The sequence below is a fragment of the Nanorana parkeri genome, unplaced genomic scaffold (genome assembly GCF_000935625.1).
Source record: "Nanorana parkeri isolate BGI_ZX_2015 unplaced genomic scaffold, ASM93562v1 scaffold534, whole genome shotgun sequence".
Lineage (NCBI taxonomy): Eukaryota > Metazoa > Chordata > Amphibia > Anura > Dicroglossidae > Nanorana > Nanorana parkeri.
In genome coordinates, this window is record NW_017306802.1 from 579,740 (window position 1) to 596,487 (window position 16,748).

Genomic DNA, 16,748 nt, shown 5'->3' on the forward strand with positions numbered 1-16,748 from the left:
AATATTTACTTAGAAAAAGTTTTTTTGTGAATTTTTTCTTGTAAAAGGTTATTTGTTAATGCCCTGTATATTACTCACAAATGTGTTGTTGTCATTATTATTTCTACAGATAAACCAGACAAGCCCACAGGCCCAATTGTTGTGGATGCTTTGCTGAAGAATTCTGTTGTGATCAGCTGGAAACCACCAGTAGATGATGGTGGATCAATGGTGACTAACTATGTTGTTGAACGCAGGGAAGCTAAAGAAGGAGAAGAGTGGCACCTAGTGTCTTCTTCTATTTCTGGAACCACCTGCAGAATTGTTAACCTTAATGAAAATGCTGGCTATTACTTCCGTGTATCAGCTCAGAACTTGTATGGTATCAGTGACTCATTGGAGATTCCATCTATTGTTCTAATCAAGAGTCCATTTGGTAAGTAATGCTAAATGAAATTCAGTGTGTACAGTTAATTGGCAAGAAAAATATAAAATTGTTACTAAATAATTAAACATTTTAATTACAGAAAAACCAGGACAACCAGCAAAACCAGTGAGTACAGCTGTCACAAAAGATTCTTGTGTGGTTTCATGGAAGCCACCAGCCAGCGATGGTGGGGCCAAGATCAGAAATTACTACCTTGAGAAACGTGAGAAGAAGCAGAACAAGTGGATCTCAGTAACGACCGAGGAAATTCATGAGACCGTCTATTCTGTGAAAGGTCTTATTGAAGATCTTGAATATGAGTTCCGCGTCAAATGTGAAAACCTTGGAGGAGAAAGTGAATGGAGTGAGACATCTGATCCTATTGTACCTAAATCTGATGTACCTGTTCGTGCTCCTCAGTTTAAGGAAGAACTAAGAAACCTTAATGTGAAGTACAGAAGCACTGCTACCTTTGTCTGCAAAGTTGTTGGTCATCCCAAGCCAGTTGTGAAATGGTTCAAGCAAGGTAAAGAGATCCTCCCAGATGGAGAGAAGGTTAAAGTACAAGAATTCAAAGGAGGATACTATCAGCTTGTCATAACAAATGTCTTTGAGGATGATTCCACAGTCTACCAAGTCAGAGCCACCAACCAAGGAGGATCTATATCTTCTACAGCTTCCTTGGATGTAGAAGGTGAGCATAGTGTACTCAATTTTTTCACTTAATTTTGTGGCAGTAAATGCATTCTTTCACCCAAACTAACCAGTGTTGTTTTTATTCCCCTTAGTCCCTGCTAAAATCCATCTGCCTAAACATCTGGAAGGAATGGGTGCTGTACATGCCCTCAGAGGTGAAGTTGTTAGTATAAAAATTCCATTCTCTGGTAAACCCGACCCTGTAATTACATGGCAGAAAGGACAGGATCTTATTGACAACAATGGACAATATCAAGTCATTGTAACACGTTCGTTCACTTCACTTGTCTTCTCCAATGGAGTTGACAGGAAAGATGCAGGTTTCTATGTAGTCTGTGCAAAGAACAGATTTGGCATTGATCAAAAGACAGTAGAACTGGATGTTGCAGATGTCCCTGATCCACCAAGAGGTCTTAAAGTCAGTGAAGTTTCAAGAGACTCTGTTAACCTCACTTGGACTGCTCCAGCTACTGATGGAGGCAGTAAGATCATTAACTACATTATTGAAAAATGTGCAACAACAGCAGAGAGATGGATTCGTGTTGGCCAGTCTCGTGAAACCAGATACACTGTTGTTAACTTATTTGGAAAAACAAGATATCAGTTCAGAATAATAGCTGAAAATAAGTTTGGACAGAGTAAACCATCTGAACCAACAGATCCAGTTGTTACAAAGGAAGATAAATCAAGAATGTTGAATTATGATGATGAAGTATCTGAAATTGAAATCTCCAAAACAAAAGCAGAACATTCTTCAACAAAAGTGCTTCATGAAAGATTCTCAATAGCTGAAGAGCTTGGACATGGGCAGTTTGGAATTGTTCACCGTTGCATTCACAGTGCTTCCAAGAAAACGTTCCTTGCCAAATTTGTAAAGGTTAAAGGTGCTGACCAGGTTGCAGTGAAGAAAGAAATTTCTGTTCTCAATGTTGCTAGACACACAAATCTTTTGTACTTGTATGAATCATTTGAGAGCCTTGAGGAACTGGTTATGATATTTGAATTCATCTCTGGTGTTGACATTTTTGAAAGAATTGGTGCAGCAGGCTTCGACCTCTGCGAAAGAGAGATCATTTCTTATGTACGCCAGATATCTGAAGCTCTTGAATTCCTCCATTCAAAAAGCATTGGACACTTTGATATAAGACCAGAAAACATCTTATATACAACAAGACGCAGCTCAAGAATCAAAATTACTGAGTTTGGCCAAGCCAGGCAGTTAATACCTGGAGACAGTTTCAGAATTCAGTTTACTGCTCCTGAATATTATGCACCTGAAGTTCACCAGCATGATTTGGTCAGTACAGCAACTGACATGTGGTCTCTTGGTACTCTGGTCTATATACTTCTAAGTGGTCTTAACCCATTTGCAGCTGAAACAAACCAGCTGATAATTGAGAACATCACCCATGCCGAATACAACTTTGAAGATGAAGCCTTTAAAGATGTCAGCTTGGAGGCTTTGGATTTCATTGACAGACTTCTGGTGAAAGAAAGAAAGAGCCGTATGACTGCAGCAGAAGCCCTTGAGCACTCCTGGCTTAAACAGAAGTCAGAAAAGCAAAGCACAAAAGTGATTAAGACATTAAGACAGAGACGCTACTATCAGAGCTTAATTAAGAAGGAATGGAATTTTGTAGTCTCTGTGGCCCGCATCTCTTGCGGGGGTGCTATAAGAGCCCAGAAGGGTGTCACCGTTGCTAAAGTCAAGGTTGCATCAATTGAAATCGGACCAATTTCTGGACAGATAACACATGCTGTTGGAGAAGAAGCAGGATACGCCAAATTCTCTTGCAAGATTGAAAATTATGATCAATCTACACAAGTTACATGGTATTTTGGCATCCGTCAATTAGAAAATAGTGACAAGTATGAAATCACCTACAATGAAGGTCTTGCAACCATCTACATCAAAGACATCAGAAAATCAGATGATGGCACCTATAGATGCAAAGTAGTTAATGACTATGGTGAGGACAGTTCTTATGGTGAATTGTTTGTAATAGGTGTCAGAGAGCAATCCGACTATTACAGATGCAGGACAGTGAAGAAGGTAAAACGCAGAGCTGATACCATGAGACTTTTGGAGAGACCACCAGAGTTTACCTTGCCTTTGTTCCACCGCACAGCTTATATTGGTGAAAACATCAGATTTGGTGTCACAATCACAGTCCACCCTGATCCACAGGTGACATGGCTGAAGTCAGGTCAGAAAATCAAGCCGGGTGAAGATGAAAAGAAATACACATTTGAATCTGACAAAGGTCTATACCAGCTGATCATTCACAAACTGACAACAGATGATGATGCAGAATATACTGTTGTGGCAAAGAACAGATTTGGTGAAGACAGCTGCAAAGCTAAGCTCACAGTTATTCCTCATCCAGCAGCAGCAGACAATACCTTACGACCAATGTTTAAGCGTTTGCTTGCAAATGCTGAATGCCAGGAAGGTCACTCAGTCCGCTTTGAAATTAGAGTATCAGGAACTCCAAAACCAATACTGAAATGGGAGAAAGATGGTCAGGCCTTGGCACTAGGCCCCAACACCGAAATTATTCATGAAGGTCTTGATTATTATGCTCTCGTTATTAGAGACACCTTGCCAGAAGACACAGGATACTACAGAGTCACTGCTACCAATAGTGCAGGATCAACAAGCTGCCAAGCATACCTGAAGGTAGAGCGCATGCGATATGTCAAGCATGAGTACAAATCTGAAGAAGAACGTAAGGTACATGTACAGAGGCAGATTGACAAGACGCTGAGAATGGCTGAAATCCTTGCTGGCACTGACTCTGTCCCACTAACACCAGTTGCGCAGCAAGCCCTAAGGGAGGCTGCTATTTTGTATAGGCCAGCAGTGAGCACTAAAACCGTAAAAGGAGAATATGACATTCAGAAAGAGGAAAAGAAGAAAGAAGTAAAAGTAATCCGTATGCCATATGAAATTCCAGAACCACGTGTGCATGGTGCAACTGCATTAGAAGAAGATCAGTCTATCAAGAAGTTTGTACCAATGTCAGAAATGAAATGGTACAGGAGATTGAGAGATCAGTATGAAATGCCAGAACCTCTTGAGCGCATAGTTCAAAAACGTCCAAAACGTATTCGTCTCTCAAGATGGGAACAATTCTATGTAATGCCACTGCCACGCATCACTGATCAATACAAACCTAAATGGCGCATACCAAAAGTATCACAGGATGACCTGGAAACAGTAAGACCTGCTCGTCGTCGTACACCATCACCAGATTATGAACTTTATTACAGGCCACGTCGACGCTCTCTTGGCGATGTATCTGATGATGAATTACTTCTCTCAGTTGATGACTATTTGGCTATGAAAAGAGTTGAAGAGGAAAGATTACGACTAGAAGAAGAGTTGGTACTTGGCTTTTCTGCCTCTCCCCCAAGTCGTAGCCCTCCAAGATTTGAGCTGTCAACCCTTCGTTATACCTCACCAGAAGCTCGTGTTAGTAGAGAGAAGAGAACTGAGGCAAAATGCAGGTATTCCGCTTACCATATCCCAACTAAAGAAGAGGTCACAACAAGCTATGCAGATCTTAGAGAGCGTTATGAGAGAGCTGTATACAAGCCACCCAAACAAAAACAAAGAATCATTGAAGAGAGAGAAGAAGAAGAATTACTTCGTCCATACAGCACATCCCAGAGGCTTTCTCAGTATACAAGAGATCTTGAATACATGGAGAAGGAAGAAAAAAGCAGATTACTATCAAGAAGAGAAAGAGAAATAACAGAAATAACTGATGTTGAAGAAGCACAGGAAGAAGTTACCAGGAGAGTAAGCAGACAAATACGTCAGGCATCTCCTGAAGTATCAAGATTGCTTGGAAGGAGAAGATCACTCTCTCCAACTTATATTGAGCTTATGCGCCCTGTATCTGAACTAATAAGATCTCGTTCTAAACCAGCTGAGCCACAGAGAAGATCTCCCACACCTGAGAGAACAAGGCCTCGATCTCCCAGCCCTGTTTCTAGTGATAGATCACTTTCACGTTTTGAAAGAACAGCAAGATTTGATATTATGTCAAGGTATGAATCAATGAAAGCTGCTCTCAAGACACAAAAGTCTTCAGAAAGAAAGTATGAAGTTTTAACTCAACAGCCCTTCACTTTGGACAATGCCCCCCGTATTACTTTGAGAATGCGTTCTCATCGTGTACCTGTTGGCCGGAACACAAGATTTATTCTCAATGTGCAATCAAAACCTACAGGCGATGTTAAATGGTATCATAATGGTGTTGAAATTCAGGAAAGCAGCAAATATCATATTAGTAATGTGAGTGGAGTCTTGACTCTTGAAATCATTGACTGCTATTCTGAAGACAGTGGAACATACCGTGCTGTGTGTACAAACTACAAAGGTGAAGCTTCTGACTATGCCACCTTAGATGTTTCAGGAGATGATTTTTCCACCTATACACCAAAGAGGAAAGATGATGCGGTGCCTAAGTCTGCCTTCCCAGAGCTGCTTAAATCAGAAGATTATGCATTTGCTTCATTTAAGAAAACATCTGAATTTGAGGCAAGTTCTTCAAGAAGAGAAGTTAAATCACAAGTAACTTCATTAAGAGAATCTTCAGAATCATATGAAGCTTATGCATCTGAAGAAAAACGGGTTTCTGCATCTGAAGCAAAAGCACTGGAAGAAAGAGTTGTACATCGGAAATTTAAGAGTTCAGAGCCTGCAAAAATACTTACCAAACCACAGTCTGTCACAGTATCTGAAGGTGAGAGTGTCAGGTTTTCATGTGACTTTGATGGTGAACCAACTCCAACAGTTACATGGCAGCTTGCTGGAAAGGCCATTGTTTCCTCCACACGTCACCACATAACATCAACAAAGTACAGCTCTATCTTTGAAATCACCTCTGTCAAGTTGTCTGATGAAGGCAACTACACAGTAGTGGTGGAAAACTCTGAAGGAAAGCAAGAAGCACACTTCACACTGACAATTAAAAGATCAAAAGCAGTTGAGAAAGGTGTTACATCACCATCTAGAGTAAAATCTCCAGAACCACACAAGAAGTCTCATGATTCAATAAAATCACCAAAAAGAGTGAAATCTCCAGAGCCAACAACACCAAAAACCAAGTCAACAACCAAATCACCAGCAGACAAGGTGCAGTTACCAGCCGTTTCAGCTCCCAAAATTGCTCAGAATCTGAAGGCTGTAGCTAGTGATGACAAAGCTAAACTGAAATGTATGGTTGAGAGCACCTTATTCAATGGAAGAGAAGTGTCATGGTATAAGAATGGCAAGAAGCTGAGGGAAGATGGACATTTCAGCTTCCATTACTCTTCTGATGGGAACTATGAACTCACCATTCACAGTATCTCTGAAGCTGACCAAGGCGAATACATCTGTGAGATAACTGGAGAAGGAGGAGTCTCCAAAACCAGCCTGCAGTTTGTTGGACAAACATTTAAAAGTGTTTTCTCCCAGATTACCACTGCAAGAGAGTCCAAGAAATCTGTCCAGGTATCAAAATCTGTAGTACATGAGGAGGTTGGTAAGACTGACTTGGTCTCTGAAGGAATCAAGACTCTTCATACAGAGATTAAATCTTCAGTAAGTAGTGTCAGTTTTAGTGAAGGCCAGAAAGTCACTCTTAAGGCCAGTATGTCGGGAGCATCTCAAATAAAATGGGTGCTCAATGGATACGAACTAAAAAACACTGAAGACTACAGATATGGAGTATCTGGCAGTGATCAAACTTTGACCATCAAAACAATCAGCAACAAAGATCAGGGGATCCTGACCTGTGAAGGAAGAACAGACCAAGGAATAATCAAATGCCAGTTTGACTTGACATCAAGCAAAGATGCTTCCAATGCACCATCATTTGTCTACCAACCAAAGTCTCAAAATGCCAATGAAGGTCAGAATGTTGTGTTTACATGTGAAGTCACTGGCAACCCATCACCTGAAGTTGAATGGTTTAAAGACAATATTCTGGTAAGTCAGATTTATCAGTCGTCTTGTTGTCTACTGTTTTCCATTTACTTAATAGAAAAAAAAAATATTTCATTTGTTTGCCTTTTGTAGATTTCAGTCTCATCTCACATAAGAGTGTCTCGATCTAAGAATGTATACACTCTAGAAATTCAAAATACAACAGAGAAGGACAGTGGCAAATACACAATAAAAGCCAAGAACTACCAAGGACAGTGTTCCGCCACCGCCTCTTTAAATGTTTTCCGTAAGTATCATTGAATATAAGTATTACCTTTTACCAGCTAACTGAATATATTTTAGTGCATGATTTGGAGAATAATTAGTTCTCCAGCAATTGTGCCATACAAACATCTGACACATTTTATTGTATACAGTATATATTAACATACCACATAAATCAAACCAGGATACGCAGATGAAGACATGTATAGTAGATCGAAATCCAAATCTGAGAGCCACTCTAAGGCAAATTCGTTTAGTACAGGACTGTCCAATCTGCTGCACAGGACAGTTTAATTTGCAGTGCAATCTCTGACAACACAAGTTTGGGTTCCTGCAATGCATAGTACAGTATTCTTGAGTATAGTTAGTATAGTTGCCACAATTTTGTTTACTATCCCCCCATCTATAAAACAAAATCATTTTCAATAACAATTATGGAATGAAACAAGTAAATAGAAAAAGGCCAACTTGAGTATGTAATGAACAGCAGTCAGACGAATGTCAGCATAGTGCCCTTGTACATTTGTGGTCGATGAAGTTGTGTCCTGTATACTGGTTGCATGCTCACATGCCACAAGCTTTTGCTCAACTGAGTGATGTCAGCACTGGAACTACTATGCAAGAACCATCAGATGGGAGAGCTAGAGCAGTCTTATATTTTAATTAAGGATGGAGAGTGATAGCATGAATCAACATCTGACTCCTGATATTTCTCAGTAGGTCTAACAGAAAAATCCAAGAGGGGGAATCAAACTCCCTCTTAACGGCTACAGAAGGTGCCCCATCTGGAAGCTAAGGTTTAAAAGATTGTAAATGAGTCCCTGAGTGATATAAGAAGCTGATGGGAAATTAATTTGGTCAATATCTGCCCAAAACCAGAATATCAGTTCTGCATGCACTGATCCTTTAAAAGACAGAGGTTACTTTAAAAATAGATTCCACACTTACTGGAGCAATTTTTCTTATTCATAATGTGCTTGCATTGAGATAACGTTTGTGTTCTTAATATAAGGTCTTGTTGAAGAGCCTTCCAAGGAAATTGTGCTGAAAACTGCTGGTGAAGCTAACCTACTTGAAGCCTTCTCTCTGCAATCCATGCAAATGTCCGCTTCTAAGCAAGAAGCCTCCTTCAGCAGTAGCAGTATTTCAGAATCCAAATTTGCAAGTGTGTCTTCAGTGAAAGAAGCATCCTTTATGGAAATGCACTCTAGCAGCATGATGGAATCCTCCAGCTTAAGACATTTGGAAAGTTCCTCCAGCAGAATGTTGTCTGCAGGATTCAGAGGTAAGCAAACACAACCAGGATTGTCTGTTGCCCTATCTTAAGCTGCCAAAAGAGAAAAAAATCTGTTGTTGAAATAGGCCAGTAAAACACCTACCCTTCCTCCATGTCATTGCAGAATGGCTGCAACTTTTTAACCCACAGTTGTCATTCACTGCTCTGATGGTGTAAGGAAGCAATTTAAAAAAAAAAAAAAAAATTTTTTGGGGGGGGGGGATCCTTGAGTTTTGTCAGCCATTTATAAGATATATAGAAAATATATACAGAAAAAAATGAACATCAAAAATGGTTGCAATCGGTGCAAAAAACTCCATTACTCACTTTCTCTATTATTTTAGAAAATGCCAACAGTGGAATTTTGATAGCAGATGACAAATAAGTCCCACTTTTTAAAAGCATACTTATTATTATACATTATTATCAAGATTAATCAATACGCACTCAGCCCTGTTCATCCATGCTTTCAGCAATCATGAAATTCAGTCATTGCAACCCAAACGTTTGTATAATGTAGGACTATTCATTACCATTATCTAAAGATGGCCTATAAAAATGCTATTTTGGATTGCTTGTAAAGTATTAGAAATGTTATGCAGGCATATTACTACAACTGATATACACACTGTTCTCTCATGACAAACTGGCATGTCATTTAATGAACTGGGCAACCAGTTAACCCCAAAGGGATTGTCAGAATTACATAGCGTGTAAATACTAGAATGTGCTAATCTGTTTAGCCACTTCAGTACCAGCATGTTAAACCCCCTTCATTAACAGGCCATTTTCCACTTTTCATTGCTTTTGAAAGTTTGACTGAGAATTATTGCGTCACAAAACACTGTAACCAAATTAATTTTAAATCATTTTTTTTAGATAGAGCTTTCTTTTGGTGGTATTTAATATTAACCAATGTAATAACTTTTTTTTTATATTTTTTACTACATAAAGTAAAAAAGACCAAAACATTTGGAGAAAAAAAAAAGTTTCCCTTTCTGTTATATAACACAATGATATGATTTTTTTGCCACAGTTTTTTGGAAATGAAGAAACATGACGGTATTGAGGGGGTTAAAACATGGAGCATGGTAATGGTGCACTAGATACAACACATGTATAGGTCATACGCAGAGGGAGGCAGAGGCGAAGGGTTTAATGTACAGGTCATATAAAGTGGGAGGTTAATGTACAGATGTGCAGGATGAGGGAGGTGAAGGGGTAATACACACAGAGATATAATGGAGCTGACACATACAGGAAAGGAGGGCAGATGAAAGGGTTAATATGATTGCAAGCTTTGTTTTTTGTTGCTGTTGCTGCAGCTTGTTTTCACCAGGAACTCTCTTGTAAGAGGAAGGGGAGGGCCTGGCTTTGTGCCTGAAGCCACTGCTCTTCACTGTCTAATGACAGCAGGAGCAGCGCGCACACAGGCAGCCTTGGGAGGACATACAGGTAAGTCCCCCTGGAACTTTGGGGCTGCGGACCGACCATTTAGGTATAGTAGCCGGCCCGCAGGTGTTTAAAGCAAAGCAATCACCAATGTGCTTTTGTACTAGCTCTTGAATTATTATAACAGCGTAGAAAACAGGAGTGTCAGGCTGCATTGCCTTCTGCCTGAGCTCAGAGGTTATGACATGCACTGAAAAAAATTGGATTACTGGATAATACGAACGGAAACTAAAAACTTTGTTAACTGACAGTTTTACTCTCCTTCAGCAACCTGGTCAGAGGGTTGCATTTATAAAGCAGTGGTATGGCCTTGTTGCATACATACCGCTGGTTTCAAAGAAAACATGGAGGCACATTTATAAAGTACAGTGATGTGCTTTACAGATATGCATTGCTTGCATCCAGACTTCAAACAAGCAAAACTCCATTTATATCAATAAATGGTAAAGAAAAAAAAGAAAGGTCAAGAGGAGTAAAGGTTCCGGCATATGACATGTCAAAGTCATGTGACCAGACTCTCCTTTAATCCGGGAGTGCTCTCTGCAGCATTGTGCAGGGAACACTTTATGGGACACCATAGCCTTTATGTACACCGTGGTTTGCATTTTATAAATTACTCAGAAATGCAGAGCGCGGTGTGGACTAAACGCTATGGTGTCCAGCAGAGAGCACATAGTTGTATGCACTTTCCCTTATGAATGAGCCCTGCAGTGTCGGTTAATAGCCCTGAGCTCTGACAGGAGAGAAGTCAGCCTCTATGTCTTACAGTCTGACATTTCTGCTCTGATGTCAAGAGAACTAAATGACAGCAAATGCATCTATCAGTGAGCAGTAAGGCTGCATTAGTATATCAACTTAATAGCGACAATTCAGTTATTTATAAATTCCCATTCCTGACTAGGTTTAGTTAAAAATTGAATAAAAGATAAAAAAAAGAATCAAACAAATTATTGTGATTGATCTTATTGCAATTGTCTGTTAGGAATGCAAAATGTGATAAACATCATAAACATTGCATACAGTATGGAAAAAAAACAAACACATTTGGTTGTTTATAAGCAGTTTACAAATACTACATTTATTTTATGCTACTTTCTCTAGACTTTAATACTGTGGTCATGCAATTGTGCATGTTCTTCTACTCTGGAAGGTAATTGATGCAACTTACCTGCCTGCAATAATGACATGTTGAAGTAATATATCAATAAAACACTTTATATTATTATGGTCTGTAGCCATAGCATCAAGCAAGAAAATCAGAACTGAACTCTGAAGGCTGTGCTCAAAAAAGGCAGACAGAGGGACTTGTCCCCAGTATTGCCTGTAGTCTCCCTGCAGCTGATCTTTTCCCCATTAATGACTTACCATACTTTGTTCTGCACTGCATTTCTGGGTGCTGGGACCGTCCACCTCGGGAGTTTGCATCCTCATGTCAGAGCCTTCAGCAAGAACAGTACAGTAGTGACATCACCAAATCTCCTGACACTAACATTTAGAGGCAGTATTGCGTTAATCTATCACTGTGGATATACCGCCATGAGGCTGCAGACACAGGAGTGCCAGTGTTCTATCGAAAGCTCCAACTCATCGAGATCTCCAACTACCTCACTTCCGGTGCTCAGAAAAACTGGAGCTCTGTACAGTTGCGGTGCGCATGCGTGCATAGCGTTTTCAGAATACTTGTCGAGTTTGCCACCTGCTGAATATTGTTAAAATGCAGCTGTACAGAGCTCCGTCAGTCTTTGTGTTTTGCAGTCTAACGCCATCTGGTCGAAAATCTCCAACTTGCAAGTACCCGGCAGTGAGGTAGTTGCAAGAATAATTCCAGAAACATTGTAACTTTTTCAGCATATGGCTTAGGTGCAATTAACATTTCCAAATTTCCCATTTAACATAGAAAATATTCACTTTTGAGTTAAGTTCCAAAAATACAAAGCAATTGTAAATGTCTTTCCTAAAAGCTCAGCTGTTAATTGTTTATACTTTTGCCTTTAAAGGGAGCTCACCTAAGATTGAAGCTCTTCCATCAGATGTCAGCATTGATGCAGGAAAGGTTCTCACTGTAGCCTGCGCCTTTTCTGGAGAACCCACCCCAGACATCGCATGGACTCAATCTGGGAAATCCGTTCCTACCGACGCACAGAAAGGCCGAGTTCACATCGAAACCACTGAAGACCTGACCACCCTAACCATCACGGACGTTCAAAAGAGAGACGGGGGCCGTTATACACTGAATCTGTCAAATGATTTCGGATCGGATTCTGCGTCTGTGAACATTAATGTTCGAACACCTTAAATGATCGATCGTTTACACTCACTTGTATTCTTACTTGTGATTCACTAGAACTGATTTGTAAATAGAGAACTATTTTTGTACCTACCTTTATAAGACAAAGTCCACAGATTTACACTGAATGTTGCTCTTATTTAACTTAAGAGGCTGAAACCTTTTAATGACATGTACATACTGTATATAGCCGAGTTGACCGGTTATGGAGTTCTGTACCATATATTTTGTGACATTTTAAAGAAAACGCAACGGAACGAACGGTGGGCAGGAGAAAGTTTCTTAGGAAGCGAATACCTTGTCTACCAATAAACTATGTGCCTCAACACCAAGTTGATGTCTTAAGTATGCCTCAGCAGGTTGAGAAACTCCCTGTTGAAGACTTACACCCGATAGAGGATGCTACACACGAACTATGCTAACAAACATATTTATAAAAATAATGGTAAATATCAGATGTTGTCTGCAACTACCCTCCTGTAGGCAGCACTGCAATATTTACCTTATTGACAAACAACAACTGTTTACTGTTGAACAGAGACTATTTCTTAGTTGAGCAAAGTGTAAGCGGCCAACATTTTGCTCACAAAGTTTCACTGCCCTTTTTCTGACATGTCGACTCCCTCAACTTGCTCCAAAAAAGTAACATCACCTGGCCATACCCTTCTCGAAGCAAGTTCAGAGACTCGCGTGCAGAATCAGTGGCAATGCTCCTAGAGGTTCATGGGTGCAGTGATTGTGTGTTTTAGAGTAGATTGAATTACATGTTATGACAACAGGGCAAATAAGCAGAGAGCCACAGTTAAACAAGCTGTTGATAAAACTTGTAAAGCCCAATAATTTATTGTTGCTCTTTCATGTACTATTTATTGTGACTGTAGAATTTATTAAACCTCTTGGAGATAGTTCATTGATTGCAATAAAGCGTGTTATCTGCACCAATAATCCTTTGTGCTTCTTTTTTTTTTAATTCTATGAAGGGGGAGTTGTCCGGGGTCGTTTGAGGTGTCTTATTGTGGGAAGGTTAAAATAGTATGTCTAGCCACAAGTTTTTTGTTTAATTTTAGATAAAGTGGCAAAGGGTATGAACCCTCTATTGGATTTGAAATGCTATCTGGGGCTCGGTTAGAGAGATTTCCCCCTCACAATTCCACCAGTCCACCTATATAGTTGTAATAGGAACTCGGCTACAAAAAAAGTGTCACTAAACTCAGGAGTTACTGTAAATCTCGAAGATGTATTCAGGTACCTTAACTATTAATAACAATGTATCTTATTTGTGTATCACTCAGCTTTGTTCCCCATGGTCCCTGTGTGTGTTGTAAAGTAGCCACCACTCCAAGCTCACTCCCAGGATGGACTAAAATCTCAAGTTTCGTTTACTAATTTGTATTGAAATTGTAGTCCATCACAGGAGTGAGCTTGGAGCGGTGACTACTTTACAACATACACATTGACCATGGGGAACAAAAGTAGCCACCCCCCAGAAGGGAGGAGTGTCAGCACCAATTCAGGGATGATTTGAGGATCTACAGCCGAGTGATACACAAATTTACAAAGCTAGATTATTGGTACTACCGTAGTTAGGATACATGAATGCAGTTTTAAGATTTAACTCCTGAGTTTAGTGTCACGCTAAAATGACCTCAGCTATACACAAACCCCTCAATCTCTGAACTGTTTGCAACAATGCAGTGTGTGGTTTACTCTCAAGCAATATACCGTATTTTGCGGTCTATAAGACGCTCCGGACGATAGGACGCATGGCTTCTGTGACAGAAATTCAATGACAGAAATTCTGTCACAGAAGCTGCAGTTAGTGACTGCTGAGACGGGTGGCGCTGTCTCAGTAATCACACAGAGCAGATGAAGAACGTCAGTCTTCGTCTGCTCAATGGGCTCTATGGTGAGCTCCTATGGGGGATCGTGACGGGTCACAGTCCCGCAGAGGAACGGGGGACCCAGAAAACCTTGGCGGGGGGCGGACACTATCGCTGATGCCGCCGCCGCTCAATTTAATACAAGGGATCTACTTAGATCGCTTGTATTAAACGAACAGCGGCTCCCACTGTACATTCAGCTCTGCTTGTCAGGAGCAGGGCTGAATGTACAAAAAGAAACTACTCGCCCGGCGCCCGAAACTGCATGTCCCGGGTGTCGGGCGATAGGTATTCGCTCCATAAGACGCAGGCACATTTCCCCCCTCCTTTTGGGGGAAAAAAAGTGCGTCTTATGGAGCAAAAAATACGGTACTCAAAAGCGCATTAACTACTTTATTTTACTATTTGCAACATTCCTACTATATAACAAGTAGATATTTCCTCATCCATAATTGTTGAAAAGGATTTGACAGTTTCAGCTAGCCAAATGCCTAAAGGGTTTATATGCAGGCTACAGCAGGGGAACATGGGTAACGGCACTGTACCACAGAGGTATGAAAATAACTAGTCTAATAGTAAATCTACATAAGGGAAGACTCATCCAATCTAACTGCCTTATTGTCAGATCATTGACATATTCCCCTGCCACTCCCCTGCCGAATATAACTGATCAGTTAGAATGTAATTGTCATTGTGGTCCCCTGGGATAAGCCAGAACTTACAGCATTCCCTTTTCTTCCTCCATAGGGCACAAATATTTACAGGTATATTCACAAAAGGGTGAAGAGTTTGGAGAAGGCAGGTTAAGTGAACAATCTGGGACAACATAGCTGAACTGGAAAGTGAGCTGAATTGGAGAATTTTTCCAAATCAGCGATGTTGTCCTAGATTGTTCACTTCTCTTGTCTTCTCCAAACTCTTCACACTTTTGTGAATAACCCTGTTAATTCCACTCGCCTGTTTGTAGTATGATCATGCAAGAATAATCATTTAGCAGCCAGATGATACATATACAGATACATACGTGGCCAGCTGCCAGCTAATGTCTGTAGCCATCGTAAAGTGAATCTGTGCTTTGTAGGGATTAAAGCAACAACTTCACTTTAATGGCTGCTTTTCCACCAGCTAATAATTACCTTTTACTTGATTTCACAACACGCTGTTCTGCCTCCTTGAACAAAGAGAGATAACCCTCTTGATCTGGAGCTTAAACTGGGCTTAAAGTGATATTAAAGTCAAAAATCAAAAGGTTTTTAAGCTATTTCAATGGCTAAGTAAATCACATAGAATGGTTGCTGCTCCTTGATGTTTACGTTTAATTCCTGCAGAATCATTTGACCACTGAGCAATAGTCCTGATATCCTGTTTTAGGGTGGCTCCTTTCACTTGCAGGGATCTATGGAACTACCCTTGTGATTGCTAGTAAGGTGTATGTGTCACCACAAACACAGCAAGGCAAGCCACTCCCCTGCTCTATGCTCCTCCCTCCTCCAAGCTACTAGATGAAGAGCTGCCAGACACTGCTGTGTCCCTTGTGATCTTGTACTGGACAGGAAGTTTGGGGAAGTTGGGTTGAGAGAGCTGGAACCAGCTGTTCAGAAACATGTTAACTGTAGGTGTTTGGGCAAAAATGTAAAATATTTTGCCGGGCAACGTATATTTATTTGTTCAATACAAAAAAAAGCTCAAAGAGAGTTTATTACTACTTTAGGGTCATTCTCCAGCCTCCCGATTGACAGTGCCGGGTACTAGAGCAGCCAGTCACAAAGCACTGGTGCTGTCACATGGAAGGAAAGGATAGAGTTCATACATTCCCATATCCAAAAGGTACATGGAATTTGTCTTCAATTCTGGAGCCTGAACATAATGACAGTAGTATAGGGAAGCTGAACATAAGCAGCTGGGGAGAAAAACATTAAACTAAACCTGTCACTTTGCTTTTTCCTGAAAGACAAATGGGGTCTACCATTGCCAATCCCCTTCTGTGATGCCTGCTGTCTGGCTAGTACAATGAACAACTGGGTTCAGTAAGGTTTGCGTTACCAACTTGGAACAAGTATGCATATCTGTAATGTCAGAGTAAAGTCAGGCATCCCTATTTCTGTTCTTGTTCTAGATAAGGGACATTGAACAATAGGGTAACATGACATCCAAGAAACTAGTATTCAAAGAATGAGAGCCAACAGCATATATATCATTCAGAAGAGGTTTCCTTTAAAACATCTCAGGGTAGACTTCCACCTCCCTCACTGGCCCACTGTTTTTGGACGTGCCCCTCAATGGTGCAGTTCTGGACTAGGGTTACTGCATATATTACAACAGTCTTGAAGTGGACCCCGGAAGTGAACCCACTGCTATACTTGTTTAGCGCCTCCGAATATTCAGCTGTAGAACCTCACTGTTCCCCTCACAAAGGACGGGACTGGTTGCACATTTGTCTGTTGGCTGCCCGGAGGAGTATAATGAGGGGTTGGAAACCTCCTCCACCCCGCCAATCACCAGTGTCATTACGGAGCTGAAGGTTTTGTTTTCCATAAATGAAGGCC

The 16,748-nt window shown here is 40.6% G+C and overlaps 1 protein-coding gene across 1 annotated transcript in view; it reads left to right on the forward strand.

The window, feature by feature from the left end:
- Positions 1-13,261, forward strand: part of TTN (titin) — a 270,471-nt gene extending 257,210 nt beyond the window's left edge. The window contains 6 exon segments of the mRNA XM_018561614.1: positions 110-415; positions 507-1,100; positions 1,195-7,085; positions 7,176-7,329; positions 8,320-8,592; positions 12,033-13,261. Coding sequence (XP_018417116.1) covers positions 110-415; positions 507-1,100; positions 1,195-7,085; positions 7,176-7,329; positions 8,320-8,592; positions 12,033-12,331 — 7,517 coding nt within the window. The 3' untranslated portion in view covers positions 12,332-13,261.
- The last annotated feature ends 3,487 nt before the right edge of the window (positions 13,262-16,748 follow it).